This window comes from Varanus komodoensis, unplaced genomic scaffold (genome assembly GCF_004798865.1).
Source record: "Varanus komodoensis strain SLA01 unplaced genomic scaffold, ASM479886v1 scaffold2, whole genome shotgun sequence".
Lineage (NCBI taxonomy): Eukaryota > Metazoa > Chordata > Lepidosauria > Squamata > Varanidae > Varanus > Varanus komodoensis.
The window spans coordinates 2,581,764-2,601,955 of NW_025335568.1; the positions used below are offsets into that span (position 1 = coordinate 2,581,764).

The window sequence follows — 20,192 nt, forward strand, 5'->3', positions numbered from 1 at the left end:
ATGCACCTATGGTACTAACGATCGGGCTGCCACCAAGCTGATTAATGATGGCCTGGTCATTACCAAATTTACCAAGATAGGGGATTTTTGCTGGATCAATTGTGCTGGAAAAAATGAACTTACTAGCACCTCCGCCCTCCCCATCCCCCACACCCCACCCCACCCCCGGAAATGCTACAGGAAGAGACTGAGTGGGGCATGCTGAGTGGCGTGCAGGCCACCCAAAACTCAGCATGGGCAAGCTGTGTGGGTGGAGCCCTTCCCCTCACAGAAGGCATATCCTGGATCCAAGCCATTAAAATTGAAAAAATAAGGGTTAAAAAAGAAAGAACCAGGGATTTTTTTAATGTTTCTGTAGATAGGCAAAAAAAAAATCAAGACCATCCTGTCCTGGCCTGCATTCCTCCACAGGAACAGTCCCCTGTACAAACACATATTGGCTGGCATCAGACATGACAATCCACACCCAAGGCCTCTGTATGGGTTGAGCTTGCATTCTTGCTGGAATGTGGGTTATTGGGTTGTCTGAACCCAGCTGCACTAACAAACTGTAGCTTGCTAGCCATGAAGAGCCCATGGTTTGTTGCTGGGTTGCTCCCAGTTAAGCAGCCATAATTTGGTGGTGTAAGAGGTTAAGACAACACAATAACCCACATTTCACCAACAACACATTGCTGTGATAACCCGCATGCAGCCTTTGTTGCAACTCGGTCGTTAATTTCTTTTGCAATTCTGCTCAGTAAAACAGCTTCTTAAATGAGGGTGGAGCATATGAGGAACCAAATAACAAAACGTGTAACTTGCCCTAGAAAGGTGTGCGGGCAGGCACATCCAAATCTACATTTTTTTTCTTTTTAATGTCCCTGTATTAAAAGCAAATAAATGAAGATAAGACTCCGTCCTTTTGCATAAATGAGAAAAAAGTCGTTTGCGCCGTGAAATGCGCGCTATCTCAAAGAGCGTCGCAAAACGCGCTCGCTCTAGCAAAAGGCCCGGGGGCTGTGACGGCCACGCCCCTTCGCCTGCCCGGAGCGGTCCTCCCAGCTGCCATAGATGTGGGCTAGAGTGACTGTACGGCGCTTCCGATCAAGAACTTCCGGTTTCGTGCTCTGTCGCGAGCTAGAAGGAAGGGACGCCGAGAAGCGCGGGGAGGCCGCGGCCAGCCAGGGCAGGCGCCACCCGGGTGCCCCCCTCCAGGCATGAATACGCCGCCAACTCCGTGAAATTGCGGGGTCGAAGCGAGACCCGCAAAGCTCCTCGTGCTGCGTGGCCCGAGCTCTATGGTTCCTACCATAGAGAGGAAGGCCTTCCTCCGTCTTCTGCCCCGCGACGCTGATTCGCTGCTAGTAGGAAGCGCCGACCCAATAGGAGCGGCCTCGCGGAGCAGATCTCGCGGGAGATCGCGCCAGCAGGCGAGGGTTGGCCAAGGCTCCGGAAGTGACGTCTGCCCCAGGCTGGTCGCGTGAGTGCTGGGTCCTGGCTGGTGCTGGTGCTGGTGCTGGTGCTGGTGCTGAAGGTGAGGCGAGGCGGCGTCGGGGGGCCTGCTTTGGGGCGGGGGCCTGGGAAGGGCGCAGCCCCTCCTTCTGTGCTGGCTGCAAGGGCCAGCATTCACCGCCCCGCCCCTCATGCATTGGACTGCAAGGCCCATCATCCCCTGACCGCCCCCCTGTGCTGGACTGCAGCAATCATAGTCTGCAACTGGTGTAAAAAAAGTGGTGTTGGAAGTAGTAGAAATAGAAATCGGTTGTTCTTTGCGTGCTCCGTCAGTTTAGCAATGGCACTGCAGCTCATCTGAGCAGAAGTGAGAGGCAGCAGTTTGGAGGTGGCGGACATCTCGCGAGGGATCGCTTTCCTGCAGTGTGAATGTTGCCTGAGTGTGCAGATTCCGTGAAAAAGCCAGATTCTGAGCTGGGGCTACCAGGAACCAGACTCAGAGTATAACAGGATAAAACCACCTTATGATGCTCTTATAAAAACCAGTGGTGCATCTTCACTGGAAGTAACACATCCAGTCTCAACAATTAACTGGTACAGCTGGAATAGGGATACAAAGAGGCAGCCAAATTGGCTGGAACGTTGTGCTGATGAAGTGAAGAAAGGTGAAAGCATCACACACCATCTAGGCTAGAGCGAAGGTATTCAGGATGGCCAAAACCAAAGGGGATTGTGAGGAGCTCCAAAGGCAGCAGAAGAGTGGGCATCAAAATGGTAAATGCAGTGTGATGAAAGCAAGAAAGAACAACTGGCATTCTTTAGCTTTAAAAGGAGGTAAGGGAAGACATGGTAGAGGTGTTCAAAATGATATATTGTGTGAAGAAGAGGCACCAGTGTTCTCCCTCTCCCATAATACTAGGACTCAGGGACTTCCCATAAAGCTAAACGATGGAAGAGTTAGGACAGATAAAAGGAAGGCCTTCTTTACACAGCATAAACTACAGAATCCACTGCTACAAGAAGTAGTTAGCTCCACCGGTTTGCACAGACAAATGCACCAACGGCTGCTGTTTTTGATGGCTCTATGCTACCTCTGTTATTGGAAGCAGTCATACTGTTGCTGGGAAGCTTGGACAGGAGGGGACTGTTGTACTCATATCCTGGTTGAGAGGATTTGGCGCCATGGAGAAACTAGGTTGACGGATGCATCCTTCCTGCCTCTGGAAAAGTCCAGTCCTCCTCCTCCCATGCTTAAGATTAAAGAGGAAGGGCGGAAGGTGGTTGCTGCCCTTAAGAAGCAGTCTTAAGCATCAGAGCCCAGTGTGATCTTGGAGATGAGATGGCCTCACCCCTTCTCAGTTGGAGGGTGAGGAGAGCCCTGGCAACTGCAGATCGATGACCACTACTCCTGCCAGCCCCAGTCTGTGCTCCCCCTCCCTCTTGCAGCACGTGAAGGAAGTGAAAGTTACACTCTCGACTGCTTGCCCAGCAATCTGCTTAGAAAGATAGCGAAGGCCCTTCCCAGTTCTGCATGCACAGACACAACCCATTTCTTCTCCTCTGGTAACAACCTTCTCTCTCTCTTTGTCCAACGGCTCTAGTATTCTCCCGCCAACAAACGCTCAGCTTGCTGCTGCTGTTTGTCCATCTCTGCCCTGGGCATGATGGTGACTTACCACATTCGGGAGTACCGTCCTGAGGACTATGAGACGGTGCGTGACTTGTTTGCCACAGGGATGAGTGAGTACGTGCCCGCCTTGTGTGTCCACGTGCTGAAGCAGCCTTGGCTGGTCCTGGTCCTGGCCTGCACCTTCTGCCTGCTGCTTACCAGCTCCAGGTCACTCCTCCTGCCCATCCTGGCAGTCACTCTGCTGCTGGCCATGGGCCGCCAACTGCTGGGCTACATCTGGTCCAGGTATATCGACCACTGCCTGCAGGAGGATCTGCTTGACATCCAGGGCACCTACCTGGCTGGCAAAGGCTCCTGCTTCTGGGTGGCCGAAGCGGATGAATGTGTGGTGGCCATCGTGGGTGCCAGGCCTGCCGAGGAACGCCGGGGAGAGCTCATGCTGAAGCGCATGTCTGTCCGGAAGGATTATCGCGGCCTCGGCATCGCCAAAGCCCTCTGCAGGACTGTGATCGCCTTTGCCCGGGAGTGCGGCTACCAGTCGGTGGTGCTGAACACTCTCATGGTGCAACACGAGGCCCGTGCGATGTACGAGGACGTTGGCTTTCGCGTGTATCATCGCTACGTCCTGCCCACCATCTATGGCAGGTTGGCCAGGTGCACGGTTTCCAAGTATCGCTATGATATCCCTTCAGTGGACTGAAGAGGGAAACGGTGGCGGCTGTCCGTGGTGGCCTGTGGGATTCGGCATCTCATCACATTGGTCCATTGGGCAAGCGATTCCTTTGGGGAATGAAGAGAAGGGGAAGTGGCAGCGCTGATGCTGACCGAAGGGTCGTCTCCACTTCTGTACTCTGAGCATTATTTTTTCCGGTTGTCAGAGGGCCTTTGCAGGCCCCCAAAGTATTTTAGACACGAAGGAAACCAAGGTGTCTCTTCTTTCTCCTCGCATGGGTTTGCAGGGTCGTGGAAACCCTGATTTGGATGCAGCTTGCACAGTTCTGTTTACATTGGTGCCATGAGGAGGCTGCTTCCCCAGTCACGGACATTCTCCCTTGACCTGCCGGCCCTTCTGGACTCTCACAAGCCGCTCTTGCCTTGCTTCCTGAAAGAGCAGCTCCTGATAAACGTGGCAAGCTCCTGGGCTGGGAGCCAGCGGGCCAGCAGGACTTTCCACTGCGGTTGCCAAGGGTCCTTTTTCTGCCTGGTGAGACAGGCTGAGTACACCCAGAGGCCTTTTCATCACATCGCCTTGGTGCAGACAGTCCCTCTTGTCTTCTGGGGGCATGCAGCCCATTTTGGGGTGCATTAGATCGAATGCACAGGCCTTTTAGTAGGGAAGTGTTTAGTAGGGAGATGACACCTGTCGGTCGCTGCTGGGTGGAAACACCCTCCCCGGGGCTCCTTCCCCTCGTGAGTCCGCCTTGTCACCGCCGCTAGCCGCTCCTGCTTCTCGTTCTGCCTCCCCACATTGCTCCCCTTGCGTGCTTGGCAGGCAGAGGCGCTGGCGTGTGCTTTTCCCCCATCTCACTGCCACCACTGCCTGGGCCAGAGCAGGCAGCAGGGAAACAAGCAGGTTGTCAAGGAGCAGGTCTGCGGAGCCCTTGGAGCAGGCCTTGGCAGGTGTCCAGCCCTGCCTACGCTTGATGCTGGCCCTAAGGTGGGAAAATCAACGGGATACCTGGGCTCAGATTTCCCGGTTATTCTTTGGACAATTTCTGTATATTTGGGGAGAAGGAGGTGCTGCCACGTGCTCCTAGTGGATTGTGCTCTTTTTTCATTTCTCTGCGATGGTTCGCTTGGGGCACAGTGCTCCGTCAGGGTGTGAACTGGTACTCAGAAATGGAGAAATAAAGAAGCTACTAATCTGCTGGAGGGTTGCTTGTCTTCATGTTGGTTTCTGTTGCGATGCCCTTGTTTTGAGTATTGTTAAGCAGCGGGGCGGGGCAGGGAAGAAGTGTTCCAAAAACGGGATTGTGAGAGGCTCCAAAAGGATCTCTCCAAGCTGGGAAAAGGGGCATCAAAGCGGCACATGCAGTGCAGCGTTAGCAAGCGTAAAGCGACGCTCTTTGAGTGTAAGGGATCTCGGCTTGCAGTGGCAGACCAAGAAAGGGAGTCTGGGGTCGTAGTAGGCAGCGCGAGTAAAAACGTCCACTCCATGGGTGGCTGCAGTGAAAAAAGCAAGCATTATTTTGAAAAGAACTGAAAGCAAAACTGCTGGCATCATACTGGCTTTTAAAAACGGGTGGAGGAACCACACTTAGAATGTGGTGTACAGTTCTGGTCACCACACCTGAGAAAGGGTGCCGTAGACTTGGAAGAAGTGAGGCACGGGGCTTGCGGCAGTCCAGAGCAGCTCCTTCCCAAGGAAAGTTTTGAAGATCCGGGATTGTTCAGCTTAAAAAAGGAGCAGAGATAACAGTGTACAGAACGATACGCGGTTGGACAGGAAGAGGGTTTGTCTCCTGGATCCATCCCCTGAAGCTGATTGGTGGGAGAGTGAAAGGGACTCTTTCTTCACACAGGTAATAGTTGAGCTCTGCCAGGGGCAAGGAAGGCCAGCCATCTGGAGGGCTTATAAGGGGACGGAACAAATTCTTGAAGGAGAAGGCTATCCATGGCTCCTGGCCCTGTGGTTATATGCTCCAGTATTCCCCTGCATGCCATTTGCTGGAGAGCACGGGCGGGGGATGCTGCCCCACTCCCGTCCTGCTTGTGGGTTTCGTGGGAGCAGCTGGATGGCTACTGCGTGAAGAGAATCCTGGGCTGGACCTGATCCAGCAGCCTTTTTAGGAAAACTGTGCATCCTGCTTTGGGCTCCGTGAAGGAAAGGTGTGATATAGAAGTAATGATTAAAGAAGCGGCTGTCATGGGGAACTTAAATTGAATCGTTGATTGAAACCGCCTGCTGTTGCTGATTTAAACTGCCCTGATTTAAATCAATCCACCGGCGGAAGCAGAAGCCAGTGATTTGATGGGAATCCTGTTTGTTTAAAGTTATCAGTAAAGTACGAAACCTGCCATAAATACTCCAGTGGATGTCCATTCTGTCTGGCACCTCTGTATTGTCTATGGCTTTCATCCACCATGTTCTTAATGGCCCCTGGCTCCATTCTGTGCTTTCTATAGAACCCTCCAGGAAGAGGCAGCGCTTAATCTCTCCAATCCGGAAGTCTTCCTCCCAGATGCGAAAGGACTTAGCTGCAGGCGTGGGGTGTCGCTGGCCTACCTTACACAATGGAGGGCATTCTCCAGTGGCAGAGCAGAGCTGGCCAAGGCCATCCCGATGGACCTGCTTGTTGTGGGGGAACGCTCCGCACTGGGGAAACCCAGCATTACTGCCAAACTGGAAACTCGCCCCTCACCGCTAGCTCCCACCACTGCTGTCTAGCCCTCGCTCAGACATTTTTCTCAGCTACGGACATGCACAATTTTATGATCAAACAGCAAGCACAACTCTTTGGCAACGATCAGCAAAACCATCGCAAGACTTGCCGTCGCGCTTTTGATTCCAAGCCCTTAGTTGCAATATTTTTTTGAGCATCAGCTGTAGGTCTCCAGCCAAGTGTTGGTCCAGTTCCTCTGGTCCCTGGAAAGCTGAGCTGCTCAAGGTCTGTCTGCCTTGTCTTGGCGGAGGCCGGAACCACTGGGGAAAGATACTTCTGGGAAGACTCCTTCGTTTCTTTTGAAGCTGGACATTAATGAGAACCACAGCACAGGCTGGGTGCCTGTTTCAGGACAACGCGTTGTGGGGATTTCGAGACAGAGCTGTCTTCACTCTATAGTTTCTTGGGGCTCACAATTGTACCCTGAAATGACCAAAGAGCTTTCAGGTCGCTCATGGGGCCACCGTTTGCCTGGGGACAGAGCAGTTCACTTTCTGCTGGTAGAGGAGGGTCCTAGCTGAGCTCAGGAATCGGCTGAGAGCAGGATCAATACGTGCTTTGCAGTGTGAACCCAGGCCTGGAGTCCTGGCACTTCATCGCTGTGTTCTTAGGTATGCGTCTTCCAGCCCTGATCAAGCAGACTTTTCTTCTAATATCGTTTGTTTTAGTCGCTGAGTCATATCCGACCCATCACGACCCCATGGGCAACATTCCTCCAGGCTCTCCGGTCCTCCATCCCTCAGAGTCCACCCAAGCCCTCACCCACCACCGCAGTGACCCCATCCAGCCACCTCATCCTCTGCCACCCCCTTCTCCTTTTGCTGTCCATCATTCCCAGCATCAGGCTCTTCTCCAGGGAGTCCTCCCTTCTCATTAGGTGGCCAAAGTATAGTCTTCTGATATACTTTCACATAAACTCACTTACCTGGTTTGATGGAATGATAAAGTTCACCAGATTCTCTAGGAAATGCAACACTTGCCTATGAGTGAAAATGTTTCACATGTTTTGCTCAGGCTTTTTAGTAATTTAATATAATTTCATCCGTGGGACGCCTTGACGAAACACATTAGCTGGAGAAGACAAGAGGCCATTCGGTTCCTTTTCTCCATATCTTGCACCATCTGAGGAACACATTTAATTACAGCTACATAGAGGTAGCCTGTGTTTAATTGCTAGGATGTTACATGCATTTTATACAAATTTATGTCCATATATTGTAAAAAGGAAAAAAAGCTAGACAAAGCTTAAGATTCAGACTTACGCGACCATTGCCCTCACTGCCTGTTCTTTTGTTTTGTTTTGTTTTGTTTTTTGAGTGTCTGTTTTTTAGAACGAATGCCAACATATTAATGAAACCGCTGCCAGATCTTGTTGGGATCTAATTTTAGGATACTCAAATGGCTTGAAAAATTATATACTTTACTATCTCACACCTTGTCAAGCCCTGAACTGGCCAGGTAGAGATCATTCCTGTTACAACATAACTCTGATGCTATGGAAGCTTTTGTTGAGATTAGTATCAAATCAAGTCTTTACTAATAAACAACAGGCCCGTGAAACTGATCCTGCGTGGGCCGCAGTCGCTGGTTGGATCGCGAGTGCAAAGCAATAAAAGGATGACGTTTTATCCGGGTGCCCCACGGATGGGATGGCTAGCGGGAGTCGAGTCGGAACTGCCGCAGCGAAGGTGCCCACGGAGGTTTAGCACCGAGAGAGGCAGCACTGCTTCCAGATGCAACAGCAGTTCATGTGGAAGCAGTTTTTGGCCATGGATATAATGGCCAGGATGGGCAAGAGCCGGGCCAATGTGCTGCCCACAAACCCTGAGGGATTTGCAGTGCATATATCCAGGCAGGACGTGTTGAGCATCTTTGCCCTGTTTGTAGCCACTTAGGCGGAAAAGGCATGATCAAAAAGATCAAATTATTATGCTGTGGTGCCAAACCTCAGAGGAGCTGGATGATCTTTTGGGTTCCCAGCCCAAAGAAGACTTGGATAATTATGAATGATTTAGCGATCCTGTGAGGGCCAGGTTTGAGCTGCCTGCTGGACATGGTTGTCTGCGCGTCCGTCAAACCACCTAATGATTGAGGTTTGCCAGGCAGGTTGGAGAAGTATGGCAAAGCCTGGTGCCTTCAGGGAAGCAGTTTGCCAGTTTGGTGTTCATGGAACAGTTAATTCTGGGCCTGCCAGAGCCCTCAGCCATCCTCATGAAGGATCAACAACCACCCACTCTGGGAGGCAGCCCTGCTGGGGTTGAAAGGAGCCTATTCTGACTAATCTGGAAGTAATCCAAATCCAAATTTTAGGGCAAATTTTAGCCCTTCCCAGGGTTCTTCTGCTGCTCTGATGAGAGCTGAAGTGGGACTCCCTCTTTCAGGGCTTAGATATACCTGGTGGTCATAAGATATTGGAAAAGGAGTAAGTATTTGAGTTCCAGTGACAGCTTTCAACTTTCTAAAGACTCTAGGCCAATGTTGGCGAACCTCTTAGAGACCGAGTGCCCAAACTGCAACCCAAAACCCACTTATCCATCCCAAAGTGCCAGCACTACACTAAAACGTGAAAACAGCCAGTCCAAGCAAATATATATATATCCTTGGCACTGACCAGATATGCTAAAGTTTGGACGAGTTGCGACCAATGAGTCGCAGCATGTGACATCATCGCCTGGCGCCGTTACTCCTTTCCGAGCAAGCGCATGGCCCCTGGGCGCGCTATTATCCGATGCTCGGCTGCTGGGGCAACTTGGCTCACATGCTGACAGAGAGGGCTCTGCATGCCCGCTGTGGCACATGTACCATAGGTTTGCCACCACTGGCCTGACACTACCCTGGTGCACTCCCCTAACCCTAAGATAGGGGTAAAATAAAATTGAAAGAGGCAATTTTGAAAAAGCCTTCCTTGAGCAGCTTTATCTGCACAGCTCATCATTTCTGCCCATTCTAAACATATTCCAACCATCAAAATCATGCCAGGACACTTCATTTTTCTAACTCTAACCCTGTGATGGCAAACCTTTTAGAGACCGAGTGCCCAAACTGCAACCCAAAACCCACTTATTTATTGCAAAGTGCCAACACTGTAATAAAACCTGAAGACTGAGGTTTTCGTTTAGAAAAAACACCTCACATCCAGTCCAAGCAAATATATATATATATATATCTTTGGCAGCGCACTGACCGGCCATGCGAAAGCTCGGACGAGTTGTGGCTAATGAGTTGCGGCATGTGACATCATTGCCTGGCACCGCTACTCCTTTCCACACATGCGCATGGCCCCTATGTGCGCCGTTATCCGATGTTCGGCTGCTGGGGCGACTTGGCTCGTGTGCTGACAGAGGGGGCTCACTGGTTCGCCACCACTGCTCTAGGCGCTCAGACTTTCTCAATGCTATCATCCAAAGATATACTACTCCGGATTATCTTTTGGGGTCTCGGCTGATAATGCTCAGCTTAGGGAATGGATCTATGCTTCAAACACATTGCTAGATTGATCTTTAATTTTAAAATATAAAGTAGCTCCTTGGTACAAATTAATCAAATTTTATGACTTTAGATCTAGCTGTTGAGACAATATTCCCAGTTATAAGCCCAGAGAGTCCTTCACTGCTTTGCCTTTGGAAACCATGCAAACACCCCTTTTGGTGGGTCTTTATTCTCACACTCCAATAGAGCAAGATGTGCTTGCAGGTCCTCCTGTAGCAGGGAATCTTCCTGTCCTTTATAGAGCTCCCAGAGATACTTTTTTAGCTGGAATTTTATCTGCCGTTGTTGCATACTTGGAATCCGAGAAGATTGTTTTTATGTGATCACATAACGCTGCTTCCATGTCCTGTAGAGCATCGCTGTTTGCTTTGGCAGCTATGAAGATTAGATGGATGGTGGCGTCCCGGGGGTAGCTAATTGAGAGCAAGTAAACTCGTTTTCATTTTACTTGTCTAATTATGTTTTCAGTTTTAACATCTATTATTAACAAATGTCCCAAATGTTTCACTACGTCTTTGTAAAATTTGTAATGGCCTGTGGTTAAATACAATAACTCGTCACTTGACAACAGAGGGATTACAGCGCTCTCGCGAGTGCCAGAGGAGGTCCGCCTGCTGGGCCAAACAGGGAGTGGGCAGGGTGCAGTGGCTAAGGGTCTGCGACTTCGGCGATCAGTGCTCACCTGGCCTGGAAGGTCGCTGCGTGACACTGGGGCACGTGCACCATCTGCCCAGCCTCCCTCACAGGGTCGCTGTGAAGACAAAAGGGATCAAGAGCACTGCCATGGGCTCCTTGCCCAGGAAGAACAGCGGGTTCAAACGTAGCCATACCCGTAGAATAATGAAAGCACTGCCTCCTCCTTGGAACGGACCTTCCGCCAACCCCCAGGCTGCCGTTCTGTGCAGGACGGGGAGTCCCAGCCTTTCACGGTCCCGGGACAGAAAGTCTGAGAACCCTCCAGACTTGATTCACATGCGGTGATGGGCTTTACTGTGTCCCCTAATGCGTCACGGCAAATGGGGATGCCCAGCCGTGCCCCTGACACCCCGTCTTTTCCCCAGGCCGGTGGGACTGTGACTCCATCATGGGCGAGTACCGCATCCGCGAGTACGAGGACCGAGACTACGAGGCGGTGCGCACCATGTTCTCGCAGGGGATCAAGGAGCACGTTTCCGCTGCCTTCCGCCATGCCCTCAGCTGCCTCCAGACACACGTGCTGCTGGCTGTGGGTTTCCTCGTGGCCTATGCGATCGCCGGATCCCTCCTCTTCTCCCTTGGACTTCTGGCCGCCCTTCTGGTCGTGGGCTGGATTTATATAAAGTTCCTCTACACAAATTATGTCGCCGAAGCCCTTGCCGGAGACATGCAGAACATCCGGCAGACCTACCTGGAGCCCAAGGACTGCTGCTTCTGGGTGGTGGAGTCCGGCAAGGAAGCGGTGGGAATGGTCGCCGCCGTCCATCCGGAGGACCCAGCTCAGCGGGGCAGTGCCCTGGAGCTGAAGCGCATGTCCGTGGAGAAGGCGCACCGCGGGCGCGGGCTCTCCAAGGCTCTCACCTGGACGGTCCTCCGCTTTGCCCGGGAGCGGGGGTACAAGGAAGTGGTGCTGTGCACCTCGATGGCGCAGCTCACAGCCCAGCGGGTGTACGAGGGCCTGGGCTTCCGCAGAGTCCGGGTGGTCTGCCCGTCTCTCATAACGAAGCTGGTGGGATTCCACATTTACTGCTACTGCTATGAATTCCCAGGGTCCCGCTGACTCCTCCGCCAGGCGGCGTGCCCTTCCCACGGCGTTGTCCTTCGGGTTGCCTCATGCCCGGAGGGGAATCCCATCTCCTCTGACCAACGGCGCTGCCGGCCCTTTCGCCCCAGCAGAAGACTTCCCTCTGCTCCTCGGATTTCGCAGCATGTAGTAACGTTTTAATTTGTTCTGGGACTTTAATTGTTGAGTGCTTAAGATTGGGAGCACCTATGATATTTTGCACTTTAAAGATTTAATCTTCTGTGAACTGCCCGGAGAACTTTACATAGTTGTCAGATGGTATACAGATGTAAAAGTAACAACAATAAAAACACTAACAACCCTCCGTTGGTTCAACTGGGGAGAGTTTTTCCCTGAGCGTCACTGGCCTGCATGAAGGGCCTGCCAGAGCGATCCCCGTTTGGGCAGCCTCTTCCCTGCATATTTTGCCTAGAGAAATTTATCCTCCTTTGTGCATTTATGGATAATGGTACCCCAGATCTGACAGTCGAGGTTCCCAATAGACTTTTGCTTCCACTGCCTGTGCCTGCCCCTGTGCACAGGTACGAAGATGCTTCCACCTGTCCTGGACACCTGCAGGCCCAGACACACACTTAAGCCAAGAGCTTTGGGGCATTCAGATGAGACGGTGAATGTTCCTAAAAGGACCGGGGGGTGCCCTTGCCTCTATACACTAGCAGTGCTAGTTGGGCTACTGGAAGAAAACTCTTGTGCCTTTCAGGCCAGCTTTATAGCCTTGATCGTTCGCAGAACAGTCGAGTCGGAAGGGGGCAGGAGGCCATGGGGTCCGAACCCGTTATTGCAGGACACTACCTTACACCATCCCAATGTCTAGTCTAAATCTGGCCTCTTGTAAGTCCATTATTCCACATCCTGCACTCTGGAATGAATGCGAAGGGATCTTGTCCATCCTTTCTGTGACACCTTCCAGGTTCCATGATGAGCGCGGTCCTGTCACCCCTCATGCTTTCTTCTCTTCTCGAGGCTGAACATGCCTGGTTCTCCCAGTCTTACCTCACAGGGCTTTGCCACCAGTCCCTGAATCCTCCTTGTTGCCCTCCTCTGTACTCTTTCTAATTTTTCTGCATCTTTTCGAAACTCAGGTGCCCAGGTGAGTACTCCAGGTGAGGTTGACTAGTGAGTATAGAGGAACTAGTATTTCATGTGGTTTGGAAATGATGCTTCCGCTTTGCTTTTTTGTTTTTGTTTTGTTTTGAGACTAGTCAAGTGACGCAGTGGGAGTGGAGAAAGAACAAAGAAACCTGTAACTGCCTGTGATCAATTAAGTATAAGTACCACTGCATTCGGACCAGCCCAAAGTGATGCTTCTGTTAATGCAGCCCAAAACAGTGTTTGCCCTTTTCGTCGCTGCATCACGTTGTCAGCTCACGTTTAGCTTGTGATCTACAACCCCAAAATCCTTCTCGTTTGCAGTCTCATTGAGCCAATTATTCCCCACCTTTATTTATTTATTATTTATTTATTAAAACGTTTTTATGCCGCCCCATTCGCCGAAACCTCGGGGCGGCTTACAGCATTAAGTTAAAAAAATAAAAACATTAAATTATAACATTAAATTAAAATGTTTGTAAAATACAAACATTAAGTTAAAATGCAAAAAATAACAATATAACCTTGTGGCTGCGCATTTGGTTTCTTTTCCCCAGGTGCAGAACTTGGCCTTTGTCCCTCTTGGATTTCATTCTGTTGTTCTCTGCCTAGTATTCTAACCTATCAAGATCACCCTGTATCTCGTCTCTGTCTTCCAGGGTATTTGCTACTCCTCCCAACTTGCTGTCATCTGTAAATTTAATTATCTTTCCTTGTACTTCATCTAAATCATTAATGAAATGTGAAAGACTACCAATCCCAGGACAGACCTCTGTGCCCTCCCATCTGTCACCTCTCCCCAGTTTGGGAAGGTGTCATCATGAGCGCTCTGAGGCCAGTTTGCAGCCAGTTGCGGCTCCACCTAACGGTTGCACTTTCTAGCTCACTTTTAGCTAGTTTGGTCATCAGGATGCCGTGGGGCACTTTGTCAAAGGCTTTGCTCAAGTCCAGCTACATCATGTGCACAGCATTCCCACAGTCCATCGGGGAGGTTGCCTGGCCAAAGGATGAAATCACCTTAGTCTGGCAGGATTTGTTCTTGAGAAACCCATGTTGGCTTCTAGCAATTGCTGCGTGGTCTTCAAGGTGTTTGCAGACTGTTGGTTGCATGAGGTGCTCCAGAATTTTCCAGGGTTTGATGTCAGTCTAACTGGACAACAGTTCCCAGGTTCATCTTTTTTCCTTTCTTTTGGATGGGAACAGAATTAGTTCTCCTTCACTCATCTGGCACATCTCCTGGCTTCCATGAATTCTCCAAGATGGTAGCTAATGGTTGTGAAAGTTCTTCCTCTAGAACCATGCCCTGTTTTACGACTGGGACAAAGCTCATTGGGCCCTGGAGATTTGAACATATTTAGCCCAATTAGAAAATCTTTGAGCGTTTGCCTATCAATCTTGGGCTCCTTCAGTCTGTACTGCACCTTCTTTTGGGAGAAGACTGAGCCAGAGTAGGAATTGAGCATGTCTGCCTTTTCTTTGTCATCTGTCATCACCGTTCCATCCATGGCTAATAGCTGAACTCCCTTCTCTTTCATCTGTCTCTTGCTTTGGACATATTTGAAGACGACTGCCATCGCTAGCTCCCCTCTGGAGCCTCAGTTCCTTCATTGCTTTAGCCTTCCTGATGTCACTCCTGCAATTCCTTGTTAGTTGCTTATATTCTTCCATTGTGTCCTGGTCTTCCTTGCACCTTCTATGGATGTCTTTTTAGTTTTCAGATCATCTCTTAGCTTGTTGTGAAGCTACATGGGCTTCCTCTGTTGTCCGCTACACTTTTTCCTTGTTGGAATTGTTTGTAATTGTGCCTTAGGCGTTTTTTAAAGATATCCCACCCTCATTTGGCCTCCTTTCCCCTTTAGAGTGGCTTGCCATGGGAGTTTATCATCATCTTGAATTTGTTAAAATTGGCTTTATTTTATTGGTCCAGGGCACATGTTTGGCTACATTTAGTTTTTGCTGCATTTATTATTGAAAATTCAACTCTGACATGGTCACTTTCGCCCAGAGGTCCCGTAGCGGTTATTTTGTCCATTGTGTCTTCCCTGTTGGTTAGATCAGGTAAAGTAAAGCTGTACCCCTCATTTCTATTTCTACTTTCTGCGGGACAAAGTTTCCAGTGACATATAGAATCACAGAATCATAGAATAGTAGAGTTGGAAGGGCCCAGGGGGCCATCGGGTCCAGCCCCCTGCTGTTGCAGGACACCAAGTCACACCACCCCACTCGGAGGGCTGTCCAGTTCCTTTCCGAATGTCTCTAGCATGGAAGAGCCCCCCACCTCTCCAGGCAGCTGGTCCCACTGTCCTATTGCTCTGACAGTGAGGAAGCTTTTCCTGATGCCCAGCCTGAATCTGGGTTGCCGCAACTTGAATTGATCCGTGTCCTACACTCTGGCACCAGCAAGAAGAGATCTTGACCTTCCTCTGTTAGGAATCTCTTAGAGGGACTGTGTTTGGCAGAGTGAGTCTCCACAGGTATGAGGGAAACTGAAGTCCCCCATAATGATGACATCGTGCCCCCTTGAAATACTGGCACATCATTTTTTGAAAGTTTGACCTTAATTGGTAGGGCATGACTTCAATGACTATATTCCTTTTCCTATTCAGATTAATCCAAACACACTTGATGGGAATACTGGTCTCTTTTTCCTGTATTTCTTTGCAAAGGTACTTACCTTTAACATAAAGTGCAATTCCACCTCCATGTCTGTTACTTCTGTTCTCCTCGAGCAGGTTGGATTTTGCAATTCTTAAATTCCATTCGTGGGAGTCGCCCCACCAGGCTTCAGTTATGCCTGTCAGGGCGTATGTGCCCCCATATGCGAAGAGTTCCAGTTTGTGTTACTTGTTTTCCCATCCTCTGGGCACTGGTGCGTGGACCTCCAGGGCCACCTGAATTATTATTATTATTATTATTATTATTATTATTATTATTATTATTATTATTATTATTACATTTCTATGCCGCCCCTTGCCGAAACCTCGGGGCGGCTTACAACACAATAAAGTACATTGAAATACAATAGACCATAATAAATTACCATTAAATACAAAAATACAAAAAATACACTGAGTTACAAATATAAAATTAAAATTATCAGTATAAAATAAGTAAATAAAAATATAGGAGGAGAAAAGAGAAGGAAGAAGAAGTTGCCCTGGCCAGATCATATGTTTTAACAATTAAAATGATGTTTAAATAAAAAGGTCTTTACCTGGCGCCGAAAAACCAGTAACGACGGTGCCAGGCGGACCTCTTTGGGGAGTGAATTCCATAGGTTGGGCGCCACCACAGAGAAAGCCCTCCTCCGGGTACTTACTCTCCTAATTTCTTTCATGGAGGGTTCCCGGAGAAGGGACTCTCCCGCAGATCTCAAAGGGCGGCCGGGCATATACGGACGTAAGCGCTCGTTCAGGTAGCCAGGACCCAAGCCGTTTAGGGCTTTGTAGGTCATAATCAACACCTTGAATTGGGCCCGGGCTTCAATGGGAAGCCAGTGAAGCTGACGGAGGACTGGAGTCATGTGAGCATAACGCCCCGTCCCCGTCAGCAACCTGGCAGCTCTATTTTGCACCAATTGAAGTGTTCGGACTGTCTTCAGGGGAAGCCCCACGTAAAGCGCGTTACAGAAGTCTAGGCGGGAAGTCACCAGCGCGTGTGTCACCGTCGCCAGGCATAATCCTCTAGCGTCTTTCCTACATATTCTGGGAGACTAGTGTTAGGCCCAGCTAGAATGCCACTCACTACACTACAAATTTTTTGGCTCTGGCCTCTGGGCAGAGCAGCAGAGCAGCAGAGGCACAGGCTGGGAGAGAGGGCTGAGTGACCAGGGGACCGGCGAAGGCAAGGCAGGAGCTGGGCAGGGGAGCCGGGGCAGGAGCAGCGGAGAGGAAGGGAGTCGCCCCTTGGCTGCGTGCCTTGGCTGCGGCCTGGGCTGTCCGGGGACTCCCTTCCCTGAGACACAGAGGTTTGATGGTTTGTTTGTGCTGTGCTGTGCTGTGCTGTGCTTGGTTTTTCTTCCAAGTTAAATTTAAGTGTATTTTATCCTTGTGTGTGTGTGCGAGTGGGTTTTCGTCTGGGAGAACTGGGCGAGTGAGGGGAACTGCAGGACAAACACGGCGGGGGACCAAGGTCAGGTCTCGGAAGGGATCCCGATGGCAGGCCAGGAGGTGGCCTTGGCGGGAGTCACGGGTGTTGCTGCTGCTGCGAGAGCTGCGACGTGTTGGCCCTTCTCCCCAGGAGAGGCAGGAATACCTCGGTGCAAGATGGTGACCCTGCTAGAAGAGGAGGTGAGGGGCCTGAGGGCCGAGAGAGCTCTCCAGGCCCCCCCCGGAGCAGCCCCCCTCTGGACAGAGGGTCGAGGGAGAGGCCACGGGAGGAGCAGCTGCAGAGACACGGAGGTAAGTCACCCACAGGAGGGGGAGGCCAGCATGGCCTCCTCCTCCTCCTGGCACCAATCAGGAACTGAGAAACAGGTTCTCTCCACTTGGGGAGGCTGGGGCTGATGAGGCCTCGGGGCACCAGCAGGACCCCCAACCTGGGACATCAGGCGGCAAGGGGGCCGCTGCGGGAGAGGCGAGGGCCGGGGCACGGCCGCCCACCAGAACCGGGAAGGTACGGCGGCGGGCGCTTGTTGTTGGGGACTCCCTGCTGAGGGGCACTGAGCCGGCAGTGTGCTGCCCCAACCTGGAGACAAGGGGGGTCTGCTGCCTGTCGGGCGCACGCATCCGGCATGTGAAGGACAGAGTGGAGCGTCCTGTTCGCTCCAGGGGTCACCAGCCGCTCCTGGTGATCCATGTGGGCACAAACGACGTGGCCAGGCAGGGGGTGGTTGGGACCACCAGGGACTTTGAGGCCTTGGGGAAGAAACTCAGGGAGCTGAAGGCCCAAGTGGCCTTCTCGTTGATCTTACCTGTCCGGGGATTTGGGCCAGGAAGGGACAGGAGGGCCTCCAAGGGGAACGACTGGCTTAGGGTGTGGTGCCAGAGGAGCCCTTCGGGTTCCTCGACCACGGCACTCGGTTTCTTGCCAATGGACTTCTGGCAAGGGACGGGTTACACCCCACGAGGATGGGGAAAAGGTCCTCTGGAGATGCTCTAGCGAGCTTCGTCCGGAAGACTTTAAACTGAGCTGGGGGGGGGGGTTCAGGCCCCCCAGAAACGTGCCTGCACTGGACAAGTGTGGGGGGAGGATCAGGGCTCTGGGAGCAGGTTTTAGAGGTACTGCAGGGACTGACAGGACTCCTACAGAGAGGGGCCAGGTACCAGGGAGGATGGGAGGAAGGAGGAGGCTGGGGACTCCAAGGAAAGGAAGCGAAGGGAAGGAGTTGAGGTGCATGTACACCAATGCCAGGAGCATGGGTCATAAGCAGGAAGAGCTGGAAGCTCTCCTGGGAAGAGGAGGGCATGACCTGGTGGGAATCACAGACACTTGGTGGGATGAGAGGCAAGACTGGAATGTGAACATAGAAGGGTATCGCCTTTTCAGAAAGGACAGGAAGGGAAAGGGGGGTGGGGGCATGGCCTTATACGTCAGGGAAGGGATAGGATGCAGTGAGACAGAATGCAGCACAGACGGGGATTCGGCAGAGGCAGTCTGGGTCAAACTTAGGGGTTTTGACGGGGAAAGGGGCCTGACAGTGGGAGTATGTTATCGCCCTCCAGGTCAACTTGAGACCCTGGATGATGTCCTGACAGGCCAGATTCTAAGGATATCTCGGTGGAGAGACACAGTAATTATGGGAGATTTCAATCTCCCGGATATTAGTTGGGAGACTCACTCGGCGGTGACAGCCAGGTCACGTCGCTTCCTAGAAGCTATTGAGGGAGGGTTTTTCACACAGAGGGTCCGAGAGGCGACAAGGGGGGGGAGACATCCTTGACTTGGTCTTGACCAATAGAGAGGAGCTGATAGATGAAGTACAGATTAGGGGAGCTCTGGATGCGAGTGATCACTCCATCCTTTGCTTTGAGATCAGGGGACTGGGGATGTGCAGCAGGTCGAGCACTTGAAGCTGGGACTTCAAGAGGGCCAACTTTGGCCATTGAAGGCCAGACTGGGGAAAGTCTCCTGGGACAGGTTACTGGAAGGCCAGGGAGTTGAGGAGGAGTGGATGGCACTCAAAAGGGAGGGTTTGGAGGGGCAAGTCTTGATGATACCTCTAGTCAGTAAGGTGGGGAGGTGGAGGAGAGCGCCGCCATGGATGCGAAAGGAGGTGGTTAGAGGGATTAGACGAAAGAGGAACCTCCGTAGGAAATGGGTACTGGGGGAAATGGACAAAAGGGTCTACTGGGAGGAGGAGGCCTGTTGCAGAAGGAATCTTCGCAAGGCTAAGGCTGATTACGAGCTGAGACTTGCCAAGAATATCAAGAGCAACAAAAAGGGCTTCTGTCAGCATGTAAATAGGAAGAGGAAGGGGAGACAAGTGGTGGGACCACTAAATAAGGAGGAAGGAGATCCAGTGACTGATACGAGGGAACAGGCACAGATGCTAAATGACTATTTTCCCTCTGTGTTCTCCCCAAAACAGGACGGGGGATATCTGCATAGGGGATTAGATGAGGCTGGGGACTTAGGGGCACAAATTAGAGTCACCCCCCCTTGAAGTCGAGGGGCTCCTCAGGGCATTGGACATTACCAAGGCGCCAGGCCCTGACGGGTTACACCCGAGAGTACTTAGAGAGTTGGCTGGGGTTCTCTCATGCCCGCTGGCCTCCATTTTTGAGACCTCGTGGAGAACGGGTGAAGCTCCAGAGGACTGGAGGGTGGTGTCAGTGGTCCCAATTTTCAAAAAGGGTAGTAGAAGGGACATGGGGAATTACAGACCTGTTAGCCTTATGTCCATTGTAGGAAAAACAATGGAAAGGCTCATAACAAAGAGAGATCTAGTGATGCTAGATAGGGAAGGGAGGCTGACAGCCACACAACATGGCTTCCGCAAAAACAGGTCCTACCAGACCAACCTTGTGGAATTCAAGACGAGGTTTTGAGATGGCTAGATGGAGGGGATGCAGTGGATGTGGTATACCTGGATTTCAGCAAGGCCTTTGACAAAGTGCCCCAAGATATCCTGGTGGAGAAACTGAGGAGTTTCGGGATACACCAAAGCACTGTCCGGTGGATTAGGGCATGGTTGACTGACCGAAAGCAGAGGGTAACCATTAGCGGGGTATCATCGGGATGGCAGCCAGTGACAAGCAGGGTCCCCCATGGCTCTGTCCTGGGGCCGATCCTGTTTAATCTTTTCATTAACGATATGGAAGAAGGGGTGAACAGTCTGCTGATCAAATTCGCAGACGACACTAAAACTGGAGCAGTGACCACAACTGAGGAGCAGGTACTCCAGATCCTTTTGGATCTGGAGTACCTGCTCCTCAGTTGTGGTCAC

The 20,192-nt window shown here is 51.3% G+C and overlaps 2 protein-coding genes across 2 annotated transcripts; both read left to right on the forward strand.

Moving 5' to 3' along the window:
• Nucleotides 1-1,485: 1,485 nt before the first annotated feature.
• LOC123023014 (putative N-acetyltransferase 8B) lies at nucleotides 1,486-12,020 on the forward strand. The gene is made up of 2 exons (XM_044429335.1): nucleotides 1,486-1,516; nucleotides 10,998-12,020. The coding sequence occupies exon 2, from the start codon at nucleotides 11,021-11,023 to the stop codon at nucleotides 11,690-11,692; it is 672 nt and encodes a 223-aa protein (XP_044285270.1). The 5' UTR covers nucleotides 1,486-1,516; nucleotides 10,998-11,020; the 3' UTR covers nucleotides 11,693-12,020.
• Nucleotides 1,587-4,931, forward strand: LOC123023015 (probable N-acetyltransferase camello). Its single transcript, XM_044429336.1, has one exon. The coding sequence runs from the start codon at nucleotides 3,096-3,098 to the stop codon at nucleotides 3,762-3,764; it is 669 nt and encodes a 222-aa protein (XP_044285271.1). The 5' UTR covers nucleotides 1,587-3,095; the 3' UTR covers nucleotides 3,765-4,931.
• Nucleotides 12,021-20,192: the final 8,172 nt, after the last annotated feature.